General features: G+C 48.9%; 1 protein-coding gene across 6 annotated transcripts in view; it reads right to left on the bottom strand.

Moving 5' to 3' along the window:
- Positions 1-21,131, bottom strand: part of ZNF541 (zinc finger protein 541) — a 43,441-nt gene extending 22,310 nt beyond the window's left edge. Inside the window, exons 1-9 of one of the 6 annotated variants that reach the window (XM_073886656.1) lie at positions 21,021-21,111; positions 19,708-20,759; positions 9,686-9,872; positions 9,198-9,601; positions 6,420-6,663; positions 2,921-4,760; positions 1,138-1,196; positions 696-855; positions 280-447 (exon numbers count right to left, since the gene is read on the bottom strand). In XM_073886656.1, coding sequence (XP_073742757.1) covers positions 280-447; positions 696-855; positions 1,138-1,196; positions 2,921-4,760; positions 6,420-6,663; positions 9,198-9,504 — 2,778 coding nt within the window. In that variant the 5' untranslated portion in view covers positions 9,505-9,601; positions 9,686-9,872; positions 19,708-20,759; positions 21,021-21,111. Of the gene's footprint in view, positions 1-279; positions 448-695; positions 856-1,137; positions 1,197-2,920; positions 4,761-6,419; positions 6,664-9,197; positions 9,602-9,685; positions 9,873-19,707; positions 20,760-20,885; positions 20,952-21,020 lie in introns of those variants that run through there. The other 5 variants (XM_073886654.1, XM_025849974.2, XM_073886658.1 and 2 more) reach the window with 5 other exon arrangements.
- Between the last annotated feature and the right edge of the window lie 2,855 nt (positions 21,132-23,986).

Genomic DNA, 23,986 nt, shown 5'->3' with positions numbered 1-23,986 from the left:
CCCCTCACGGCCCAGCCCACACTGGGGCACCACTGTCTGGGGACAGGTCTACTGACTCTGCTGGACCGGCAGGCCCAGGGGGCGCGGTCACCAGAGTCCGCAGCACTGCCACCACAGGCAGGCACCCAGGAAGCTCCGAGGATGGTAACGACTGAATGAACACGCTCTCCCAGACTCAGATATTTTTCTGACGTTTGGTCTGGACTACCCCCCCCCCCAGCTTCTGCCTTACGCAGGTGGGGGAAGCAGCAGGAAGGAAGCAGCCTGACCCGCACCCACCTTGGCGGTGCTCCCAGAGGGTTGGTTCCCTGGAACTACAGGCACAGGGATCCCCAAAGAGGCTGCAGCCGTGTTGTCCAAGGACTTCTTAGCTCCTGGGGGACTCTGCCCGTCCCCCTCTGGCCTCAGCACCTGTCTCAATGGCTTGCAAAACTCTGTGCCAAACACCTAAATGCAGAGAATTGATGGCTTTTTAAGATTAACGGGTGGGCAAGAGGGGAAGAGCTGCTCCAGCCTGCAGTGCCGGCCGCCCGCCCCCACCCCGGGGAGCCGCACAGCCCTGACTACTGGCCCCCTGCCCAGGCTTCCCCCAGGGGGACATCTCCATCCTGAGATAAATGACATCCGGTCACCTAATCCCTGAAAGCCTGCCAGAAACCCTGAAAGCACAGAGCCGACTGCGCGCGCCCCTTCACCTGCTGCTCCTGCTTCCCTCGAGGTGACGGCCACTGGTCACTGTGGAAACACATGTGGCTGCTCAGCCCTTTCTCTGTATAAAACATCTGGCTGCAATTCTTGCAGACATAAGTGCTCCTTGGCTCTGCCCAGTCTGCAGGGCCCCCATTTTGCTGGTTACTGTGGGGAAACATGGCAGGAGGGAAGAACGGGAGAATGGGACTTTGTCCCCATCACTAATTTCTTTGTTTTTGTTTGTTTTTAAGTCTGATCCATTGATAACTCTTGATGAACCCTAAGAAGTGGAGAGAGGATACCCCAATTCTTCACGGCCGGGTGCATACCTCTTCAGGACTGAGGCATCCAGAACTCGGTGACCCAGACCCAGCACATAAAAGCCACCAGAGGAATCGGAGGGGCTGAGCACCCCCAGGCCGGGCGGGGTATGGCTTCTGAACTTACCATCCACCTGCCACGTTCTCCTCCTTCAGCGGATGGGGGAGCCGGTATATATTTCCACCCTGAGGATGAAAATACATCTGAGCCAACATATTGGAAAGGAGGCATGCAAGAGCTACAACTGTAAGACTCTGAGAAGAAAGCATAGATGTACAATTCTTTGTGACCCTGGAGGAGGCACTGGGGCCTTGGATGACACTGAAACGAAAAGACAGAACTGACAAATTTGACTTCATTAAAACTCAGAACTGCCGTGCTTTAAAGGATACCATCAAGAAAGTGAGAAGATGACCCCCGGAATGGGAGAAAATCACTGCAAGTCACATACCTGACAAGGGAGTTGTATTCATAATACATAAAGAACTCCTATACAGCTCATTGATGAAAAGTCCAATCAGCCAATTTAAAAACGGGCAAAGGATCTGAAAGACACTTAACTCAAGGGGATTTACAAATGGCCATTAAGCACATGAAAAGATGCTCAGCACCAGCCACCTGGGCAATGCAAATACAAAGCACAGCGATGTGATACCACATCACACCCATGAAGGTGGCTGGGATAACAAGCCTGGAGAGCAAGCAGTGTTGGTGAGGATTTGGAGAAGCTGGAGCCCTCCCGTACTGTGGGTGGGAACATTAAATGGTGTGGCTGCTTTGGAAAAGTCTCACAGTCCCTCAAATGGTTAAACATAGAGTTGCCATATGACCCAGGAATGCCCCGCTCCAGTATTTCCCAAGAGAAATGGAAACCTATGTCTGCATAGAACCTTGTACACGAACATTCACAGCAGTACTATTCACACTGGCTGAAAAGTGGGAACAACCCAAATGCCTGTCAACTGATGAACAGATTAACAAAACGTGACACTACCATACAGTAGAACATTACTCAGCCATAAAAAGGAGCAAAGCACTGACAGGTGCCACAATGTGGACGAACCTTGAAAACACCACACTAAGTGTAAGAAGCCAGACTACAGAAGGCCACGTGGTGTATGATTTCAATTATATGGAATGTCCAGAAGGGGCAAATCCATCGACACAGAAGGTAGACTCATGGTTGCCAGGGGCCAGGAGGGCTGGAGAGACTGGGGCCGACAACTCAGGGTGTGGGACTTCTTTTTTGGGGTGATGAAAATGTTCTGGCAAAGAGTGGTAATAGATGCACAACTTTGTGAATATACTGAACGCCACTGGAGAATACTCTTTAAAATGGTGAATTAAACGGCATGTGCTGTTAAAAAAAAAAAAAAAAAAGAGGCAACTGTGGGGTGAGGGGAAGGGTGCTGGACCGCGGGCCGTGGTAAGGAAGAACGGCCCACCTCTCTGCGCCCAGACCCGGTGCCAACTGCAAGGACTGAGCTACTACCACTCGGCAGGTGCCAGCCAGTGTTCGGACTGTGACTCCCACCAGGTGAGAGACAGCATCGCATGCAGAAATATTTCCGAGGTGGGATCTCTACCTTTATATCCTCTGAAAAATTTAAGGAGGCCAATCCAAAAGGAAGTGAAAGGCAAAAAGCAAGCAAGCTGGAAAAGCTTAGAGGAGAAAACGTCTCTGACAACTCTAAAGACCTCATTCTCAGCTCTTTCGGGGGGTGGGGGTGACAGGAGGAACCACAATCTCTATGAACCTTCCTTCCCGCCTCTCTAAACCCGTCCCGGAGGAGCCCCTGAGATGAAACACAATGCCTGACCAACCAATAAAGGCAGGAGCAAGTCACGAATGAGACTCCGGCCCGGAGCACCGGCAGGTGTCAGGTCTCGTGAGGGAGAGCCCAGGTACCTGGATTCTGTTGAATATGGTCAGCTTGGACTTGGAGTCCTGGGGCGGCTCTGCTGGAGGCCCGGCCGACGAGAAGGAGGCCATGGCTACCTGGCTCGGGGAGGCCGTGCAGCCCATATCCATTTTCACCTTCTCCTTCCGGAAGCCCGAGAAGCGCTGGGACCTGGGGTTGCCTGAGAAGAGCCTGTAGCCTCCGCCCCGGGCGCAGGCCTGGCTCTTTTCACCTTTAGTGGCCCCCAATGCCATGCCATTCTCCGCCTGGGCCTGCTTCCCTGGGAGCTGGGCTCCGAGGGGCTCCTCCCCACCTAACTGGGTCTGCCGTGGGCCCCCGGGGGAGAAGATGTCCCCCAGGTCCAAGGTCCCTTTTGTGGATCTCAGCTGCTTGGCCAGAGAGGAGATGTCCGGATTGCCAGGAGGGTCCAACAATGAGGCCGTGAGGGACGGCGGAGTGGTGGCCACTTTGGGTCCTCCCTTTGAGTTCCGTCTGGTGCTGGCTGGGGAGGCCTCCCGGGGGAAAGCGGGCGTGATTTTCCTCCTGCGGGCTGGGGACCCCTCTGGCTCTGGGCTTCCAGGGCCAGCATGGAGAGAGTCGACAGGGGGTGCTGGCAGCGGGGGCTGCTGTGGCCAGGGCCCTGGCAGTGGCTTCAGGGTGGCCTGCTTGCCCTCAGGCCCGGGGAGCTGGGAGAAGATCCGCTGGGACTTGGTGATCATCTGGAACACCTGCATCTGCTCGTGGCTCACCAGAGACTCCTGGGACTTCAGAAAGAGCTGCCGGAAGAGCGGCGTGGCATCCGACGGGAGCCCGCTTGGCTTCTGGGCATCCTGGAGGCCCGGCTCCCCTGGGTTTTGCCACGAGAAGGAGTCGCAGTCAAACTTGCTTTTCTTGGAAACCCACGAGTCGTCTTCCCCACCGGCAGATCGGGAGTCACCGGAGGCCTCCCCAGGTGCCTTCAGGAGCGTGGCAGGGAAGGGCAACGTGTCCTCCAGACTGGTGGTGCCCGAGCTGGGCGAGGGATCTCCTGCGGGGGACGTGCTGCTGGGCCCCGGGCCTGACTCACAGCCCTCCCAGGGCGGCACTGACGGGGCCTTGTGGACCATGAACACGTTGTTCCCTTTGCTCTTGGGGCAGCTGGGCAGGTTCCGGAGCCACTGGAAGTTGTGGCTGGCTGGCTGGGAACTGGCAGGGACCGTCTGGCCTCGGAACAGAGGCAGGCAGGCAGGCAGGGGGCCACCCTCAGGCCAGCCCTCCAGGGTGGGCGGCAGCGGGAGCACAAGGGGCTCGGACTCCGCTGAGTCGGTGCCACCGTTCTCCACAGCTCTCGAGTGGACGGCTGTGAACATGGCAGCGGCAGGCTCCTTCCTTGCGGGACGAGGCTCCTCGGGAACGTCCGTGCCCAGGTTTCCGGGGGCTGCCGGGATGCTTGCCGGGGTGCAGGGGGAGGGCCCGGAAGAGGGTGCGCAGGGACAGGCCGCGTTCCTCCCCTCTCCACCGTCTGAAGGCCCTGCGGCCGCTGGGACAGAGGAAGGAATCTTCTGGTGGACGATGCTGCTCACGATGCAGCGCAGGAGGTCTCGGTTGGGCAAGAGGGAGCTGGGGGACCTGGCTTCCGGGGGCGCCAGGGATCGTGGGCCAGTGGGCGCGGGCTGGCCGGCCGCCTCGGGAGCGTGAGGGGAGTCCCCGCAGGCCTCCTCTTCCGGGGGGGCCTCCTTGAGGATGCACAGGCCATGCTGCACCTCGTAGTGACGGCGCAGGGAGCGGTAGTCACAGTAGCTCTTGCTGCAGCCCTGTTCGATGCACACGAACGGCTTGGTCTTCTGATGGGTGAGCATGTGCCCGGTCCTGGAGCCACACGGGAGGAGCAAGTCAGCGGGTACCTTGGCCGCCGCTCACGGTGGGACCCCAAGTGGGTCCCCAAGGGGCAGTGGTGCATCCATGTCACCAGTCAGAAGCTACACTCGCCCCCCCCCCATGAGGAAAGACCCAAGCGGCCCCTCCGATGGCCAAAGCAACACAAAGGGTTCTCCTCTCTCCAACTTTTCAGCAAACCCCTTATGGGAGGGGGGAAAAAATATCAAAGAAAGGCAGACTGGCGTTCCCCAAAGTGAGTTCCCAAGGAACACCAGTCCTCCAGAGTTGCTCCCTGAGGACATGGGCTCACCTGGCAAGGAAGTTTTGAAAAAAACACTCTTTGCTCCTTGGAGGTTCAGAGTAGCAAATTTAAGAGCCACACAGTACATAGATGTCTCTCTCACCTCCCATGTCTCTCAAACTTACTTGCCCACAGCACCATCTATTCAAATAGCCCCTTTTAGCATCCCTGAGGACCAATGTTCTGCAGGATACACTCGAGGAGATACTTACTGGATGGAGCACGACCCTTCCCTTAGCCAAAGAGTCTTTGCCTTCCCATAGCACTCCTCTAAGGAGACACCTACCTGGAACCTACCCCCGGGGAAAAAAAAATTTACAGATGCCCCATCAGTAAAAACTTTCTAGCAAACAGCCAAATGCGCCTCCTGTAATTTCTGCAATTAAGTAAATACGAATATGTACTACGTTTACGTCATACTTCCAGCTATATCAACATATCATTGGCATAAACAAATGAGTAAATCCCGCTCTAGGGTTCCCAACAGCCCTACCCTGGCCAGTCTAATCTCCATGGCACATGGGGTTATCTCCAGTAAATAGTACAGCCCTCCCTCCAAAGCCCTTCTGAGGGGAGCTGCAGAGGAGGAGTCGGGAGACCCAGTTTCTAGTTAGGAGCATCATAAAAATGCAAGGTCTTGCCATCTTCCACTGGCAAGTCTCTGGGTTTGAAAAAAAAGTGTGCCTTTCCAACCTCACTAGCAAGAAAAGCTCATCATTTCCAAGATACTGAGAACAAAGGGAATTCTGGCTCCTAACTCTTACAATGGGCTTTATTTTTTTTAAATCAAGAGTTTTGTTTTGTTTTAAAAAAAAGGAGTTTAAAAAATACGTTAATGCTCCAATGCCAGGCATTTCAGAATCAGGCCCCCTGAGTTATTCCCACACACACTCCTCATAAGATACAGATCCATCCTCCTTGGACGCCTACCTGCCAGGGACTCTGAACATTTCTCTATAGTGTTAGCCCAATTCCCTGCATGACAAAATTGCCTTGGGAGTGAGCCCTTGTGTGTCTTGAAACCCTCAAGGGTCCCGCCTGCAACTGAAGCAGCGTTTTCCTCCCTGGTGTGAATGTGGGGGCTGGGCAGAGGGACCTGTCCCCGGCAGAGTGAGCCCCGTGGCTCAGAGGGCTGGCAGTGTGACAAGAACAGAGGGGGCGTCCGCGCACAGCTCACAGCCATCTGGGGAGCAGGAGGGGACCCCTGCCGAGCGCGGGCCGGGTGGCCTGGTGGGGGGTGTGAGGGAGATCCAGGAGCAGTGCGCCCATTCCCCACCGGCCCCCTAACCACTCTCCTACATACCAGCGCGTCCATTCCCCACCAGCCCCCTAACCACTCTCCTACATACAGGTGGTCCTGGCGCTTGAAGGCCTTGTTGCAGATCTTGCAGACGTGCTTCCTCTCCTGGCTGTGTGTCAGGTAGTGCTTGCTAAGGGAGCTGGCGCTGCTGAACACCTTCCCACAGAGGCTGCAGTCCAGAAGCGGGTTCTGGGAGGAAGCATGCTGCCGCTTTCCTTTCCTGGTGCTCCCACAGGTGGCCCTGCCTCCTTCGTCAGCCTCCTTAGGCACCTTGAGGGTGCCGAGCCCCAGGTCTAAACAGAGGGAGGGAGCACAGGTTAGGGCCGTGTGGGGACATCAGAGGGCACGGCTGAAGCACTCGGCGGGTCTCACGGCTACAGCCCGCTGGGGCAGAGGGGCCAGGTCCACGCCCTCCAACTCCAGCGGCTTCAAGCATAGAGAACAGGAGGAGGGGGAGAAGGGACCCCGGTCAGGCCAGCCCCGCGGGATGGCACTCGGAGGGACGGTCTGGGACAAGGTGACCACCGTGGGCCGGGCTTTATGGCTAGACCATCCATGGCACTCTCGAAGGCCAAACCAGAAAAATAGAATCCAAGACCTTAGCAAAGTACAAATCCTTCCTTGCAGCCAATTCCACTTCTGGGATGTTAAAGGAATAAATATGTATTTGTACAAAGAGGTAGCTGGTAAAGCAGTTAACAGTAGCACTGCGTTTCCTGTTAGCAACAACCTAGCATCTGACAAAAGGGCACGCAGGGGACCACAGGACGCTTTCAATGGTCTAGGACACAGCATTTAAGATAAAACCGTGGGAAAATATCTGACGACATGAACGGATTTTCATGCCACGCTACTCGGTGAGAAAACAGCAATCTGTTACAAAACAGAAAAAGACAAAACAATTTGAATAGAAAACAAGCTGAGAGAATGGCATAGACTGGGAGGATTATGGGCCACTTCCAGTTTCCTCTCTTCGTGTGTTTGAATGTTTCCCTGTTTTCTGTATCCCTTGGGGTAAAATGATAAAAGGTATGTTTACAAACCACTCACCTGGGGACCCGGGGAGGGGACAGGGAATGCTCAGGCGGGAGAGGGGCGGGGTCGTCAAGCATCTCAAGGGCCAGTGTGTGGAGAGGGAACCACCCGCTTGTCTTGCTCCAAGGGACAGAGATTAGGTTTGGTGTCATCTGACTAAAGAGAAGCGGATTTCAAATCACTGGACACATAGAGCCCATGGATGCAAGGACGCTGCGGGCTCCTGCTGTCCCCAGCGCCTGGAATTCCCTCCGGGCACTCGTGGTCACTCCACAATTGTCTGGTGGACGGACCAACTGTGGAAGATATTCCTGGTCTTTAGATTGGTCTTCAAGATGGTTGGGACCGCCTCATGAGATGGCAAGTTTAGAAACCGCCACTTCTCTTGGGCGCTGCAGGGAGGGGGGAGGCAGGAGTGGGCACAGCAGGTGCAGCGAGAGAGACACCGCAGGAAGGAGCCTGGACTGGAGTCTCCCAGCTCTGTCCGGCCGTGGGCCGTCTGTCTCTCAATGTGCCTGCTCTCCTCTTCGTGTAAGAAATTACCGTGGCAAGTGGTCGACTGATCCCAACAGTTTAAATGTGGAATAACAGAACTCCTGTCGGAGAAGTCCTCAGCCCTGCTGAGCTACTTTAAAAATGCTCATTAAAGCAACTATTAAACCAGAAAACAAAACGTTGTTCCAAAAAATTGGCAAGGACACTGAAAATCAGGCAGGGTCACCGGCCAAGGAAGCTGCCGGATCTTCACAGAACACAGTGTTAGGAGAGTGTTATAAAACGGCGTACGTTCTCTGACAGACAAACCTACTGGGAGGAATACGTTCAAAGAACTCATCTGAAAGGAAGCTCGACATGTAAAAAGTTGTTCAGCTCGGTTAACCCATCTAAGCGACTTATCCATGAAAAGAGTTAGCAAAAATCGAATTTGGGGCGCCTGGGTGGCTCAGTCGGTTGAGTGTCCGACTCTTGATTTGCACTCGGGTCATGATCTCGGGGTCGTGAACTTGAGCCCCGAGTTGGGCTCTGTGCCCCAGCAGGGAATCTGCTTGAGATTCTCTTTCTCCCTCTGCCCCTCCGCCACCAAATAAACAAATAAATCTTTTAAAAAATTTTAAAAATCGGGATTTATCTTGTAGGGGAGGCCTGAAAGCAAACCAAAAACCAAATGAAAATTGCACCAAGGCCGCTAACTAGCCCACCAGTCCTCCTTTTGCTCCTCTACTGTTGGAGAGAGAGACTTAGAACGGAATCGATGGACGGCCTCAGATGAACCCCAGCGATTCTGATGGAAGTAAGTACTATCTGTCACGTGCTCTGCAGTCCATGCACTGTTTTCACATTCCTTTCTCCTCTTGCTTCTTACTGCTGTTACTCTGGGGGAAGCAGAGTGAGCACTCTCATGACCCCCCCTTCACGGATGAAGACACTGAGGCTGGGGAAGGTTAGCCAACCAAGTGACAGACAGACAGGATCCCAGGTCGCTCTGCAAACATGAAAAGGGCCTCTGAGATGTAAGCGGTAGGAAAATCTCCTATGAACTTAAAAGTCTGCCCACACCACACACAAGATCAGGACATCCACAAACGGCCCAGTTTCTCAACATTATTCCTTAGGATCAGTGTTCTGTTTCCTTGACTAGGAAGTTGGAAATAATTCCCAAGTTAAAAAAGAAAGTGTCCCCTGTTCCCTATTCACCTGTGGAAGATAAAAATTTTCCTATCCAATCCCCGAGCCGGCCACAGGAGCTTTCACACAGCCCTCTGGGCCCTCGGACCCAGGTAGACAGCCTCACCTTGTAAGGAAGCCTGAGATTCCGGGTCTGCGTACTCCTCCAGCAGCTTCACAGAGTCACTGTCCTTCCCTGAGTACAGGGACAGTGTGTCTAAGTTGTCCTCCAGTGCCTCGCTGGCCAAGTCAGGCGTTGGGAGGCTGGGGTCCAGGTCCAAACCACTCAGGCCAGCGTAGAGCAGGTCTCGTGTGCTGGGACCCAGATCCCGGTTGAGGGTGTCACTGCAATTGAGTCCCTGGCTCTCGGAAAATGAAGGGAGATGCATCTCTGGAGGGAGGGCACCCTCATCCCCGAGGCTGTACTGGTCCATGGCTCTCCACTGCCAGGTCTTGGCCAAGAGCTACTCTCCAGACAAGCAAGGCCGTGTAAGGAGTCAGGGAGGAAAAGCTCTTGGTGCTGTCTAATTCCTGAAAATGAATGAGGAGGAATCAAAATTATGAGATGGCAATACAGAGTCGTGGATGGAGCGTGGACTTGGAATTCAAACAGACCTGTGTTTGGGTCTGTTCTCTGCCACTTAACAGCCATGTGAACTTGGGCAAGTCACTTAAGCTCCACGAGCCCCAGTTTCCTCATCTGTAAACTGGGCATAAGAGTACCTCCATCATAAGGTTGTTGTAAGGAATAAATGAAAGGATTTCCAGCAACATGGTGGACAGAACTGACCTCTTTCTCCAGCTATAAACACAGAGAAATACGACAAAAGATAATTTTTAATACCCAGCCGAGCTCAGGAAACAGGCAAAACCCCATGTGCCAGCAACAATGAGAAAACGCAAAGGCAACTTCAAGGTGTAGGCTCAAGTCAGCCAGAGGGGAAAGTCAGACTCAGATACTGAGCCTGTTGTCCAACACGGTGGCAATTAGTCATACGGGGCTGTGAAGCACTTGACACATGACTGGCCCAAACTGAGACATGCCATAAGTCTAACCTGCACACTGAATTTGGAAGACTTAGTACCAAAAAAAAAAAAAAAAAAAAGTAGGTTTAGTATGTTTTTATATTATTACATGTTGAAATGATAATATTTTGGATACAGTGGGTGACATATGTGATTAAAATGAATTTCATCTTCCTCTTTTTAGTTTTTCAATGTGGCTCCTAAAAAACTTGAAATTATATATATATGGTTCATATTATATTCCTATTAAAGAGCATTACCCCGGAGGCTGGGACCCAGGGTCATAACAGACATGGGAGAAAAGGAAACAGGGCCCTGAGCTTGTAGGAAGTGGAGATCTGGGACCTTGGAAGAGCCAGGCCATCCATGGGAAAACTAAACAATTAAAAAGAAAAACTGTGCACACGGGGTGCCTGGGTGGCTCAGCAGGTTAAGTGTCTGCTTTCAGCTCAGGTCGTGATCCCAGGGTCCTGGGATCGAGCTCTGTATCAGGCACTCTGCTCAGCATGGAGTCTGTTTCTCCACTCAAATAAATAAAATCTTAAAAAAGAAAAGAGGAAAAACTCTGCACACAAGCCTAGAGAAGTACCCCAAGAGTTAGGAAGAAAACAGGGCAATGAGAGACAACAAAACCTAGCATGAGAAAAGAGTAAATCAGTTCAGGGCAAGAACAAACAAGTGAAACTTGCATGAAGACATTTAAATTAAAAAAGCTCACTGGGAAGGGCTAAGCAGCAGAAGAAACAGCGCTGAAGAGAGAAATAATGAACTGGCAGAGCAATCTGAGGAAATCCCCCCAGAATTCAGCGCAGAGAAAGAAATGGAAAATATGAAGCTGAGACACTACAAATGGAGAAGCAAATGCAAAAGACTACCACTGTCCAACAGGAGTTTCCCCCCAAAAAGAGGAGAGACTACAGAAGACACATTTTTTTTTAAAGATTTTATATTTAAGTAATCTCTATACCCAGTGTGGGGCTCGAACTCACGACTCCAAGATCAAGAGTCGCAGGCTCCACTGACTGAGCCAGCCAGGCGCCCCAGGAGACACAACATCTTCAAGAGATATTGGTGGAGAAATTTCCAGAATTGCAGGGACACCAGGCTTAAAGCTCATAATTCCTGAAGGTACATGGTTAATGACCAAGCGCTGCAAGGCAGAGCAGGATGAGTAAAAATGAATTCACTCCTCAACACACAATAGTAGAACTGCTGACCATGAAAGACAGACAGGAGACCCTACAAAGGACCAGAAAGAAGAGGCAAACAGTCTACAAAGGGATGAGGACTAGCTTGATGGCAAACATCTCAGAAGAGCAGAGGCTAGGAGACAAGGAATAACACTGCCAGCAGAAGTGCAAGAGCCGGCACAGAACTCAATGCGCAGGGAAACTAGTATCAAGAGGGCACAACAAAGACTTTTTCAGACAAGGCATAGGAGGCTGCCCATAAACCTTGGCTCAAAGGCTAATATAGGTTTTGAACCATTTGGAAAAGAAGAGACAATGATTAACTTCGCACTTTACCTATGCTAAAAGAATCCAAGTGTAACTACCGAAAGAAAAGGAATAAACTATGCAACATCTGAACTAGTAGAATTTATCCCGCCCCCAAAAAGAGAAAAAAGACTCAAATGACTAAAATTAGAAATTAAAGCAGAAACACAACCAGAAAGGATTATAAAAGATTACTATGAACAACTGCATGCTAACAAATTAGGTTAACTTTGAGAAAAATGGACAAATTCGTAAACAGACACCAATTACCGAACTGACTCAAGAGGAAACAGACTATCTGCATAGCCCGGTGAGAAGGAAAAAGACTGAGTTAGCACCTGGAAAACTTCCCACCCATGCCACCGCAATGGAAAATCGACTTTATTGGAACTCTGGAAAACAGTCCAAGGTTTACTGCAAACAAGACAAAGGGGGATGAAACACGGTCCTGTGGCATTTTAACTTACTCCTGTCTCATCCCCCAACCCCCCCCGCCCCCCAGCAGTGGTTTTGAAGACAGAAGCCCCGTTCTGGCGTGGGCTCCTAGTGCAGAAGGGAGCAGAGATGATCTTGTTCTCACACAGCTGAGCTCGTCCGTCCTGACCTGTCAGAAGGCTCCCGAGGGGCTAACACGGAGGTCTTGCCTTGATTTTGCCTAACTTGGAACTTTCTCAGCAGAGAACAGTCATGGGGATGGCACTTGTTGAAAATATTAAAGGCAATACTGTACACCCAAAATTCATATAAGGATATATGAATTATACTTCAACTAAAAAACGCTCAAAAATTAAAAAATAAAAGCAATGAAGCAGGTGCTGCAGCCCAGGGCAAAGGATATGAATTGGGGCCAACAGCAGATACGCCACTGAAAGCCAGGGAGGAAGAGCTAAACAGTGAGAGACTTTGAAGCCTAAGGGCTTTGAAAAGCTTCCATGCTGGCAGTTTCTTACAAAGCTAAACACGGTCTCACCATACAATCCAGCCATCACACTCCTTGGTATCTACCCCAGTGAGCTGGAAACGTATGTCAACACAAAACCTGCACACAAATGTTTACAGGAGCTTTATTCATAACTGCAAACAACTAGAAGCAACCAAGATGTCTCTCAATAGGAGAATGGATAGCCAAACAAGAGTGATCCTGAATGGCACATATGTACAATGGAATGTTATTCAGCAATAAAAAGCAAGGAGCTAGCGGCTCCTGGGTGGCTCCGTCGGTTAAGCATCTGCCTTTGTATGGGTCATGATTCTGGGGTCCTGGGGTTGAGCCCTGCATTGTGCTCCCTGCTTGGTGGGGAGCCTGCTTCTCCCTCCACCTCTGTCCTTCTTCTCCTCCTCCCCCCAGCTTGTGCTTGCTCTCTGTCGCAAATAAATAAAATCTTAAAAAAAAAAAAAAAGGCAAGGAGCTATCAAGCCACAAAAAGACATGGAGGAACCTTAAATGCATGTTGCTAAGTGAAAAAACCTGGTCTGAAAAGATTACATATTATATGATTCCAACCATAGGGCATTCCGAAAAAGGCAAAACTATGGAGACACTAAAAGACTGGTGGATGCCAGGGTTCGAGGGGAGGGAAGAGGGATGAATAGGTAAAGCACAGGAGGGACTTTGAGGGGAGTGAAACTATTCTGTGTGATTCATGTAATAGTAGGTACATGACATTATACATTAGCCAAAACCCACAGAACTACACGACACAAAGAGTGAATCCTAATGTAAACAATGGACTCTAGTTAACTAAGAATAAAATAAATTTTTAAAAATAAAAACCGTCCACGTATTTCAAGGACTCGAGAAGGCCATGTGCCCACGGCAGGCACATGCTCAGAAAACACTTGTGAAGGCTCTGAGCTCTCACTTCTGGCTGCCCGTCGGTCTGTGAAAGCAGGAAGTAAAGGTGAAGGCAGAGGTGCAAACTCCCGTGGAGCGCTGAAGGTGTGTCCCAACACTCACACAGAGCCCAACCGCAAAGACTGGGAGATATATTTGGACTCCAGGCACTTAAGGAAATCTCCGCCAAATCATAGCTGACCGCAAACTAACAGAGCAGAGACTTCGCTCACCACACACAACAAAGAATACAGTCTACAAAAAGAGTCTGCAAAAGTTACTAACCTAACATTACAACCCATAAGCAGCAGCAGCAGCAACAAACCCTGGGGTAGGGGGGAGGAGAATCTGATTCTAAGAGTCACCACCACATTATAATATCCAAAATGCCCACTTTCTCAACAAAACTAATTACAAGGCAGGCACACAAAGTTTGGCTCAATGAGAGGGCTAACCATGTCATACAAATGATAGACTCAAACAATATCAGCCTTTTACGTCTGGCTGCTTTCATGAAGAACAGCATTTTCAAAGTTAATCCACATTGCGGCGTGCATCACTACCTCATTACTTTTTTATCAACAGACAATACTCCACCGTCTGCATATAGCACATTTCCTTCAACCATTCATCTGTTGATGGGTATTTGGGCTGTTTCCATTTTAGGCTATTATGGATAATTCTGTCCTCACCTAAACATTTAGTAAATGCCTGATGACTCACTGGTAACAGATCTGGTGGATCCTAGAATAACTGGAGTTTGGGTCTAGATTCCTAGGCTATTGGTTTCTACTGTTTTTAAACTTTCCATGTTGAAATGTAATAGAAAAGCTGTGCCCACAACATCTGCATTTCACGTCATGCATCTACCTGCATGTCTGTGTGGAGCTTATTGGGGGAAACTCAGAAGGTGAATACAGGCCCACAGCAGTACAACTCTGAGACCCAAGTGAGTTCTAGAATTCAGAATATGGGGTAAATCAATGAAAAACACTGTATTTTAAGTAACCTTCGGTGGGTCTGGCAACCAAATCACTATTTCTGCATCGAGATCTGTGATGACTCAGAGTAAATGGAATAAATACTGTAAAGAATAACATGTGAGTTCAGGTTTGCCCACCAAATGAGGTCTGCGACACCCTGGCATTGTCCGAGTTTTTTGGGTTTTTAAACTGCAGAGAAGGGGAGTGGGGACCATTGAAATTTATATTCTGAGGCAAAAAGAATTTCTCTGCCAATTCTGAAGTCCCTTGCACAGTGTTGCAATAAGCTCTCTTCAGCACTCCAAAGAGGAAAGAAGCCAGCTCTTTCTTCATATTCCAATAATAAAAACAAGCTAATAAAATAGAAAGCATTAAATAAACATGTAGCAATATTTAATAAAATAAAATATGAAGCATTTTCTCCTTCTCAGGCATCGCACTAAGAGCTTCCCATGCATGCATTCACTCCCTTCTCTCTACAACCCAGAGGTCGGTGCTGTATCACTTCTGTTTTACAAAGAAGGAAAGGGACTGACTGACGGAGACGCTAAGTAATTTGTCCAAAGTCACTCGTCTAACAAGGAGTTGAGCCAGGCCTTAAACCTAGATATTCTGACCTTACAGCTTGTGTTCTTACCCACTACGCAATACTAATTCACCATAAATAAATTTACACTGAGCTACACCAATTAATCTAGAAAGCACAAAAGGTTCTGGATAGGGGCAGAATTCCCCACAGGCCAAATCACCTGCTTTCCAGCATACTCCCATAGTCCACAGAACAAACTGGTCTCATTACCACTTGGGGCAGGCACGCCCAAAGTCCAAAGACCATGTTTTGATATTTACATCCTTTTCCAGTTACTAAAGCAACCCCCCCCCTTCAGCCAATATCGAACTTGTTCTTGTTCTGTCAACAGATAAATTCAATTCAACAAGTTTTAGCACCTTCTATGTACAGGGCTCCCCACTAATCCCTGTGGGGCGGGGTTTGTGGTCCCCTGGAACCTTGCAGACATTCCCAATTCTTTCCAAGAATTTTATAATTTTGTGCTTTCACTTGGAGAACCACCTAAGAGAAGAAAATCAGTCTATGCAGATTATTGATTTACTACCTTATAACCCAGTACTACCATTTGGTTTCAACGCCCGGGGTGTGTTTTAATTGCACAAATGCCAAAAAGGATGATTTTAATTGCCACAGGCTAATGAGAAGAGGACAGAGGTGGATTTAGTTCATGATAATGCCTTTGGGGTCACCTAAAAGCCAACAGGCATCGTGGTACAAATGGAGGTCTTGCTGCAGTTGGAACTGAGGGAAAGGACAGGAGACTGGAAACATCACAGGGTCTGCCTTGGGCAAGATGTTTGTTTCAAGAAAGCTGTTCGGTCTCAGCAAAATAGCACCCCTCCCACTAAACTCAGCAAAATAGCACCCTTCCCACTAAACTGATGTTTATAATTTGAATTACGCTGGTTTGGTTGCTTTGTTACATTTAGTTTGCAAATTGATTTTGGCTTTATGGGGCCACAAGAACTGTAAACTTTAGGAACATATGCTTTGTTTTATCATCATTTATGTCTTGTTTAATAGTTCAAAAAACAATTTCAGCCAACGCTAGGGATCCGAAGCAATTTTAATGTTTTTCTTTTAAAAAAAGGCCTGCCATTCTATGACTGGTGGGAGCAGGAGGGAGGCAGGGATTCTCCTGTGAAATGCCACAGCCTCTTGGGAGATTGGTCTGCCATACGTTCTAGCCTGCAGCAACAGGTACACCATCCGGTAAATAACATTTACCGAGCCATTGTTTGGATGGAAAGGAGGCAAAAATCTAAACACTTACCGCCTCCATAAAGAGGTTTTATTTCACCACAGTTAATCTGAATATTTTTCTATTGGTTATCCAGTCGAAAAATCTACCAGACTTCTTTTGGACAGAGCATTGCTCTCCAAAAGAACTTTGTGTGCTGATGGAAATGGTCTAAGTCTGCACGGTCCGAGGACGGCCGCCAGCCATAAGCAGCTGATGAGTGCCTAGAAATGCAGGAGATACAACTGAGGAGCTAAATTATGTATTTTATTGAAGTTTCATTGAATGTAAATGTACCTAGCTACAAGTGCCTGGCAGCTCCCACACTGGACACTCACGGCAGACCTAGAGATTTCTCATTGAAGTAAGGCTTTCCAACTTCTATTTCAAAATCTTGGAAAAGGGGTGCCTGCCTGGCTCAGTTTGTGGAGCATGTGACTCTTGATCTCCTGGCCGCCAGTTTTAAGCCCTATGTTGGACCTAGAGTCTACTATAAATAAGTAAGTCTTAATATTAAAAAAAAAATCTGAGACTCTGTCAACTGCAATAACAATTTTCAAGAGAAGCCTTGCGATCACAAGGAAGTCATGGGCTGGAGCTGAGAAGTGCAGGTGCTTTGGACAGAGCAGGCACTCTCCGGTTTGCCAGAGCCCCCACCAACGCCTAATCTCTCACCCCCTCCCGCCTCACTCATTTATATGCCCTGCCAGGCCCCCCGGGAGACCTCTTCCCTTAGGACCCTGATTTGTGCAGTTTCCCTTGACCAACCTCTCTCTACTTAGATTTACCGAATGAAACCCTTCAACTGCAGGCCTAAGGGGCCCCTCCCAACATACCAAGTCTGAGACTATCTCTCCCTCCTTCGGAACTCCATAAGCACCTGTTAGGCAGGCCACGTAACACTTACCCCAAATGGTCTCGGAGTCTCATGATCTCTCAAGTTCTTCTAGTTTTCCCCAGACTACAAGCTCTAGGATGGCTGTGCCTCTGCCTACGTGTCCATACTCCTCACAGCATCTTGCCTGGCACAGAACTAACTCTGATCAAAGAAAGCTTTCTGCATTCCTTTTGCAGATGTGTGACAAAATCCCATGTGCCACCTCCTTTCCTCTTTGAAAAGCCCCAACCTACTCTCCTGTCTGCTCTTTCTTTCTTTCTTTTCTTTTTTTCTTTTCTTTCTTTCTTCCTTTCCTTTTTCCTTTTTCTTTTCCTTTCCTTTCTTTCTTTTTCTCCAAGCACCATCTTCTCCTTTCCCTGTCTGCGTCAGGTTACCAGGGAGAGAGTGATCACGTCCGAGTAAGATCAGACTGCTGGAAGCTGAGAAATAAGAAACTTGCAGCTTCCACCCCAACTATGCAAATTCTTTCATTGTTTTCCCACTCCAAACATTATTGCAACTACAGGTCTGTTTTGTTTGGCCTATGCGGTGTCTTTTTGCAATTGCGTTCGTCACCAACATTTTTTTAAATGGGGAGATTTCAACTAAATGTATTAATTTCTGGCTTCTCTTGAAAATTGTTACATTTTGCATTTCCTGATAGTTATCAGTAGGAGAGAGGTGAGGGACAAAGGCCATCTCCGAAGAGATGTTCCCACAGTCCTCACTTTCTTCGTCCCTGGCCCCTATAATCATCATTATAAATACCAACAATAGAAGCAAATACTTCTCAAGGCTTTGTCATGTGCCAGGCACTCCTAGAATCACTTATGGATCATTGGATTCCCACAACATCCCTTTGAGGCACATCCTCTGTTCTTAACCCTATTTTACAGATGAGGTAAATAAAGTCCAGAGAAGGTAAGTAACTTGCCCAAAATCAAGGTTAGGATTCAACCCCGGGTAGTCTGACGTCAAAGCCCTCACATGTAACCACTCTCTATGCTAGGATTCCGCACCTGAGCCTGGGACTCCTGCCCCACACTCTGCACCTACTTTCTTAAGCTGAACGACCAAAGGACACTCCCTCCCCCGGCCATGGAACCAATATAGTTTTAACCAGAAGGTTAACTCATCTCCTCTGATCGTTCACTAAAAGAGCAGATTCACACCTTACATCAGGAAAGAGAAAGAAGATATGGAGGAATCAGAAGGCTAGGACTATGCTTTCCAGGAAAATTTTTTACACAGAATTAACTAAGGGAGGAAAAGAGACCTTAAACCTTCTCATTCCAAAAGCTGATCCTAGCATAAAATGCAAATAAGCATTAAAATCCAGAACAGCAGTTTTCAAAGGGAGGTGGATGGGGGTGGGGAACCCTGGGGTCCTCAAGAGTCTTTCAGGGAGTCTTCAAGATCAAAACTATTTTCATAATAATATTCAGACATTATCTGCCTTTTTTACTCTCAGTGAAACTTTCCAGAAGCTACAGGGGATACCTCAAAAGGCTGAATGCGAAAGCAGATATGAATGTCCAGATGACTCTAAAAGCATAAGACAAGGCCACTATTCTCACTAAATTCTATGTGTTCTGAAATATAGTCTTTTTTTTTTATTCATGAGAGTCAGAGAGAGAGAGAGAGAGAGAGAGGCAGAGGCAGAGGGAGAAGCAGGCTCCCTGCCTAGCAGGGAACCCGATGCGGGACTCGATCCCAGGACCCCGGGACCACGACCCGAGCCGAAGGCAGACGCTTAACCATCTGAGCCACCCAGGCGCCCTGAAATATAGTCTTTTAAAAAAATTTAAAAATTAGTCAATTTTGTTAATGAGTTTGTTACTCTTATTTTTATATGAATAAATAGTTTTAAAACTTATTACACTTCCAATACACCAAATATCAGCATATATAGTTCGCATGCACAAACTCTCTGGGGTCTTCAATGATTTTTAAGTATAAGGGGGTCTTAAGATCAAAAGTTTGAGAACTGCGGCTCTAAAGAGGAAAAGTCCTGCATGTACACACATCTAACACAGAAAGAAACGCTAAACCAAATATTCCAAAGTTTTGGCCAGCCGACATGTTTTTGTAAGGGCTTCACAGTCTTTAAATGCCTTTTAAATTCATTGTCACCATTTAAAGGTCAAAAGGTTTCACATAAAGACAGTGTTCTGGTCTCTTCTCAAAAAAAAAAAAAAAATTAAGTTCTGGCAACACTGTCCTGGCATTTCCACTCGGCCATTTCCACAGACTGGTAGGTATCACTTAGACGGGGCACACGATCTTTGGTTCACCACAGTGCAGGCCTTTAATTGCCTGTACCTGGAGGTATCTAAGTTGCTACCCTAACCCAGAGGGGCGTCGGGGAAGCAGTTTTGCAACCAACAATGAAACATACATCAATTTAATAAATGTCTGCATTCCTCCAGAGAAGTCAACATGCACTATAACTTTTTCCTTATCTGACTTCCCCAAAGCAGCAACTTGTAATGGTTTCACCATTCATACAGAGACTCTTGGATCAATTAGAAACCCTTCTGAGAAAGAAAGGAATCCATCTGACAAAAAAAAAAAGGTATCTTTGGACAGGGGCAAAGGGAGAAAACTCACCAGGAGAAGAGCAAATGAGTGACTCTCCAGGGAACAGGAGGGTCCAGGTTAGGCCCCACAGGGAGGGGATTCAGGTGATCGTCAGACCACTGGCTATTTCCTCCTGGAACTCTGGGTAGTAAATTCAGGACACTCATCCAACTTCTTTTGCCCTGAAAGCAGGTGGTGGAAAGGAAGAGTCATTCAGAACTTGGGTCCCCAAAGAAGCAAGGACACAGGTGTGAAACAGGGAAACGGGCAATTTTTGGAAGAAGGAAGAAAGCAATACTAAATTGGAGAGATCTAGATGGGAAAAGGGGTTTTGTTGTTATGGGAAAGTTATTTTTTTCTTCCTGCCTTGGGAAGGGACCTGGAGGGTTTTGCTGGGGAAAGCCTAATTGGGGTAGGACTGGTGATGAAAGGAATTTTTGCTGAAGAGGTGGGGAAGAGGGTTGGAAAAACAAATATTACATGAGAAACTGGAAGAACTGAGTTGGTCTGTTATCAGTGGAAAGATACTACAAAAATGGGGACTCTTGGTGGGAAGAAACAATTTTTGCTGGAAGGTGATCCTGAATGGAGAAAGAATCTGGAAAAGAAAAAATATATATATTTCTACATATACATTTTTTTTTTTTTTTGCTAGAGGAAGTTCCTAAAAGGAGGGCGAGGGGTATAATCAAAGAAGAGAGGAGAGATTTTTGTTTTTGCTGGAAGATCCTAAAAAGAAACAAATCTGGGTCCCCTATTCAGAAGAAAGGGGATTTTTAGCAGAAGGCCTGGAAGCTAGGGCGAATGCAAGGCCGTGGTGCAGAAAGTGCGGAGGTCGGTAGGGCCCCCGAGGCGCGAGCTGGGTAGCTGTGAGGGGGCAGTTGGGGCCTGCGGGGCGGGGGGAGGAAAGAAAGGGGATGCAGCGGACCAGGGGCCCCTGAGGAGAGTCTTCTCCAAGCGGGAAAGGGCTGCGGGGGTGCAGCAGGGTCCGGAGCTGTTGGGAGTGCAGAAGGTGCGTGCGTGACGCGGGGAGAGGGGCGCCCGACGCGCCTGCTGCGCTCCTCGAAAAGGAGATGGGCCCCCTAAAAAACAAATATATAAACGAATTAGATTTTAAGGGGGGGAGGGGTTGAAAGGTGAGGGGGGGGGGGGAGGGGGGGGGTAGGGAGGAAAGGGAGAAGGCAGGGGCAGCAGCAACCGGGTTTTACCCGCCCCGGGGGCTCGCGCGCCGGCCTTGAGCCTCGCGCCTGGCGGGCCTCCCAGCGGCCCCCTGCCTCCCTCGCGCCGCCCGCCGGCCGGGCGCGCACGCGCAGCCCGGCCCGCCCCCGGAGCGGCCAGCTCACCCGCGGCGCGGGCGCGCGTGCGTGGCTGAGGGTCGCCTCACGACGCCCAGGGCGGCCTCGCGCGCCCCTCGCGCCGCCCGGGCTCCCGGCGCGTGCGGCCCGGCGGCGAAGTCTCCGCAGCTATTGGGCCTCCGCCGAGGGGCGGGGCCACGCGAGGGGCGGGGCCTTGATGCGATCAGGTGACCTGCGGCGGGCGGGAAAGGAGGCGGTTGGTCGCCATTTTGCGAGGAGGGCCGTTGAGGGCGGGAGAGTGTCAAGGCGGAACCCGGGAAGGGGCTGCGGGGGAGGGGCCGGCCCCCCAACACCCGCACACACACGGAGGCCGAGAGTCCCGCGGCACCAGCCATTGTTCCTGGAGGGCGGCTTTAGAACGCAGCGGCCGGGCACTCGGGCTCCCTGCGGCTGCTCAGAGCTGCGGTGGCCCGCAATGGGGGCTGCGAGGGCGGGAGCCCCCGCCCTGGCCGGGTCGTGGGGTCCAGCGAGGCAGCCCCGCGTGTTCCCGAGGCAGCCGCGGCGCAAGCGGGAGCCACGGAGACCTGCCCTGTAGCGGGTTGGGAGGATGCGGGGCTGCCCTGCTTTGATGTGCAGGCGCCGAGCGGTCTGTGGGTCCGGCTCCGTGCTGAGCTGTGTTGGGGGAGGGGTGGAAACGGGGTGAGTAGTGGACGGAGGGTGCTGACTGGTCAAGGAGTTTGAACCCTGGAGCAGCTCAGACGGGCAATTCATTCCCTAGAAAGTGAACGCTGAACCTCTATGGACACAAAGTAGCTTTGCAGTTGCCTGAGGGTGGGAATGGGGATCGTACCTGAGCACAAGGGGATCTCATTGGGGTGATGGGAAGATTCTAAAAGTGAGTTACGGGGGTGCCTGGGTGGCTCAGTCGTTAAGCGTCTGCCTCCGGCTCAGGTCATGATCTCAGGGTCCTGGGATCGAGCCCCACATCGGGCTCCTGCTCAGCGGGAAGCCTGCTTCTCCTTCTCCTTCTCCCGCTGCTTCTGTTCCCTCTCTCTCTGTCCAATAAATAAATAACATCTTTAAAAAAAATAAAAGTGAGTCACGGCAATGGTTGTGCAACATGGTGGGTTTACTAGAAATCCTTGGATTGTACACTTAAAACGGGTGACTTTTATGTAAGTTATACCTCAGTAAAGTTTAGTTGATTTCTAAAATGGATCCCTGGGGTAGACAGAACAGAGAGGAGAAGAAAAAGACCGGCATTCTACTTTTGGATTCCTTTGTTCAGCAAATATCTATTGAGCTGCTTTCTGAGATAGAGCGGCGTCTGAGGTGGACAAACATCCCTGCTCTAGCTTATGTTCTGGAGTAGCGCTGCCGAATGAAACAATACAAAAACGTGAAATTAACTTTAGAACCAAAATGTTATTTCAATTTGTAACCAAAACAGAATTTTTAATGTTACTTTTTTTTTTTTTGGAAGTCTGGACATCTCAGTCCAGGCCCGTCGCATTTCAAGGGTAGACACAGGTAGGTAGCTACTGGCTCTGGTACTGAACAGCATACCTCTAGTGGGGGACAGGCAAATACATTTAGAATGCAATGTGGAAAGAAAAAAATAAGGAAAGAGGATGGAGCTCGTCAGAGGATACTATTTGATACATAGGTCAGTGAAGGTCTTTCTGGTGAAGTTACACTGAGCAAAGACCTGAAGGAAATGAGGAAAGGAATCTATAAAAATATCTGGCGGAAGAGCAAGTGCAAAGGCCCTGAGACAGGAGGATGTGGATCCATTTAAAGAACAGCAGAGACCAGTGTGACTAGATCTATGTGAGTAGAGAGTAAATTAGGGACAGATCATATAGGCCTCTATAAGTTATGCAAAGATGGGAATTAAACACCTGCTTTTAATTTAGGAGAGCTGTTTCATTTATTTAGCAAACATTTAAAAATAGAGTTTCAGCAGTGTGATCTATCCCCTTAATGGAAATAGGAACCCTGGTCGCGGAGTGCATGAGAGTTTAAAGAACAGGACTTAAAACTCCTGAAATAAATTGATATCTTCCCGTCCTCTGACAAACACTGAACACTTTATGGACAAAGAAGACACTTGCAACATACAACACAAAGAATTAGCATTCAGAAATTATTTTAAAAGACTGCAAATTAAAGCAACAGCCAAATTAAAGGGAAAAAAAGATATGAAGAGACACTTCATCCCAGAGGAAACCTATGAAAAGAGGCCAAACCATAATAACAAGAACTGCAAGTTAAAACAGGAGGTATCATATCATGTCCACCAGCATGGCAAATTTTTTAGATTTTTCCATAAGGTAGACCACGGGGAACTTGGAACTCATACAGTACTCATAATGGGTAGAATTGGGACAGTCACATTGGAGAACAAATTCGACTTATTGAATACAATTAAAGATGTAATGTATCCCAAGCCCCAGCAAACCCAGGGGTTCATTGTAGAGAAACTTGACTCATATACGTTGGGAGATGTGTACAGGAATAATCATAAGCAGCAATGCTTTCACAGCCCCCCATAAGCCTGGATTGGATGATCCTAGAACAGAAAAAGGACAGTAGTGGAAAAACTACTGGAATCTCAACAAAGACTGGAAGTCAGCAGTAATGTATCAATGTTGATTTCCTGGTTTTGACAAATATACTATGATAATGTAAGAGGCTGACATCAGAGGAAACTGGGTGAAGGGTATATGGAGGTGTATATCTTTCCAACTTTCCTATAAATCTAAGATTTTTATCTACAGGATACTGGAAAAATTATGATGCGTTTATTCAATGGAATATTATACAGCTGTGAAAATAGTCAATTTCAGTCACAACATTACAGCTGTGTTTTCATTTACTTATAAAATTTCAAAAGAGGCAGAACCAAACAATATAGAGTTAGGGACACAAAGACGTCCCTACAGATGATGATTATTTTTTTATGTAGGCTCCATGCCCAGCAAGGAGCCCAATGTGGGACTTAAACTTACGAC

Source organism: Callorhinus ursinus, unplaced genomic scaffold (genome assembly GCF_003265705.2).
Source record: "Callorhinus ursinus isolate GAN/ISIS: 27379988/994484 unplaced genomic scaffold, GSC_fseal_2.0 scaffold71, whole genome shotgun sequence".
Taxonomy (NCBI): domain Eukaryota; kingdom Metazoa; phylum Chordata; class Mammalia; order Carnivora; family Otariidae; genus Callorhinus; species Callorhinus ursinus.
The sequence above is the reverse complement of the archived record's forward strand: the minus strand, read 5'-3'. Positions and strand labels throughout refer to the sequence as shown.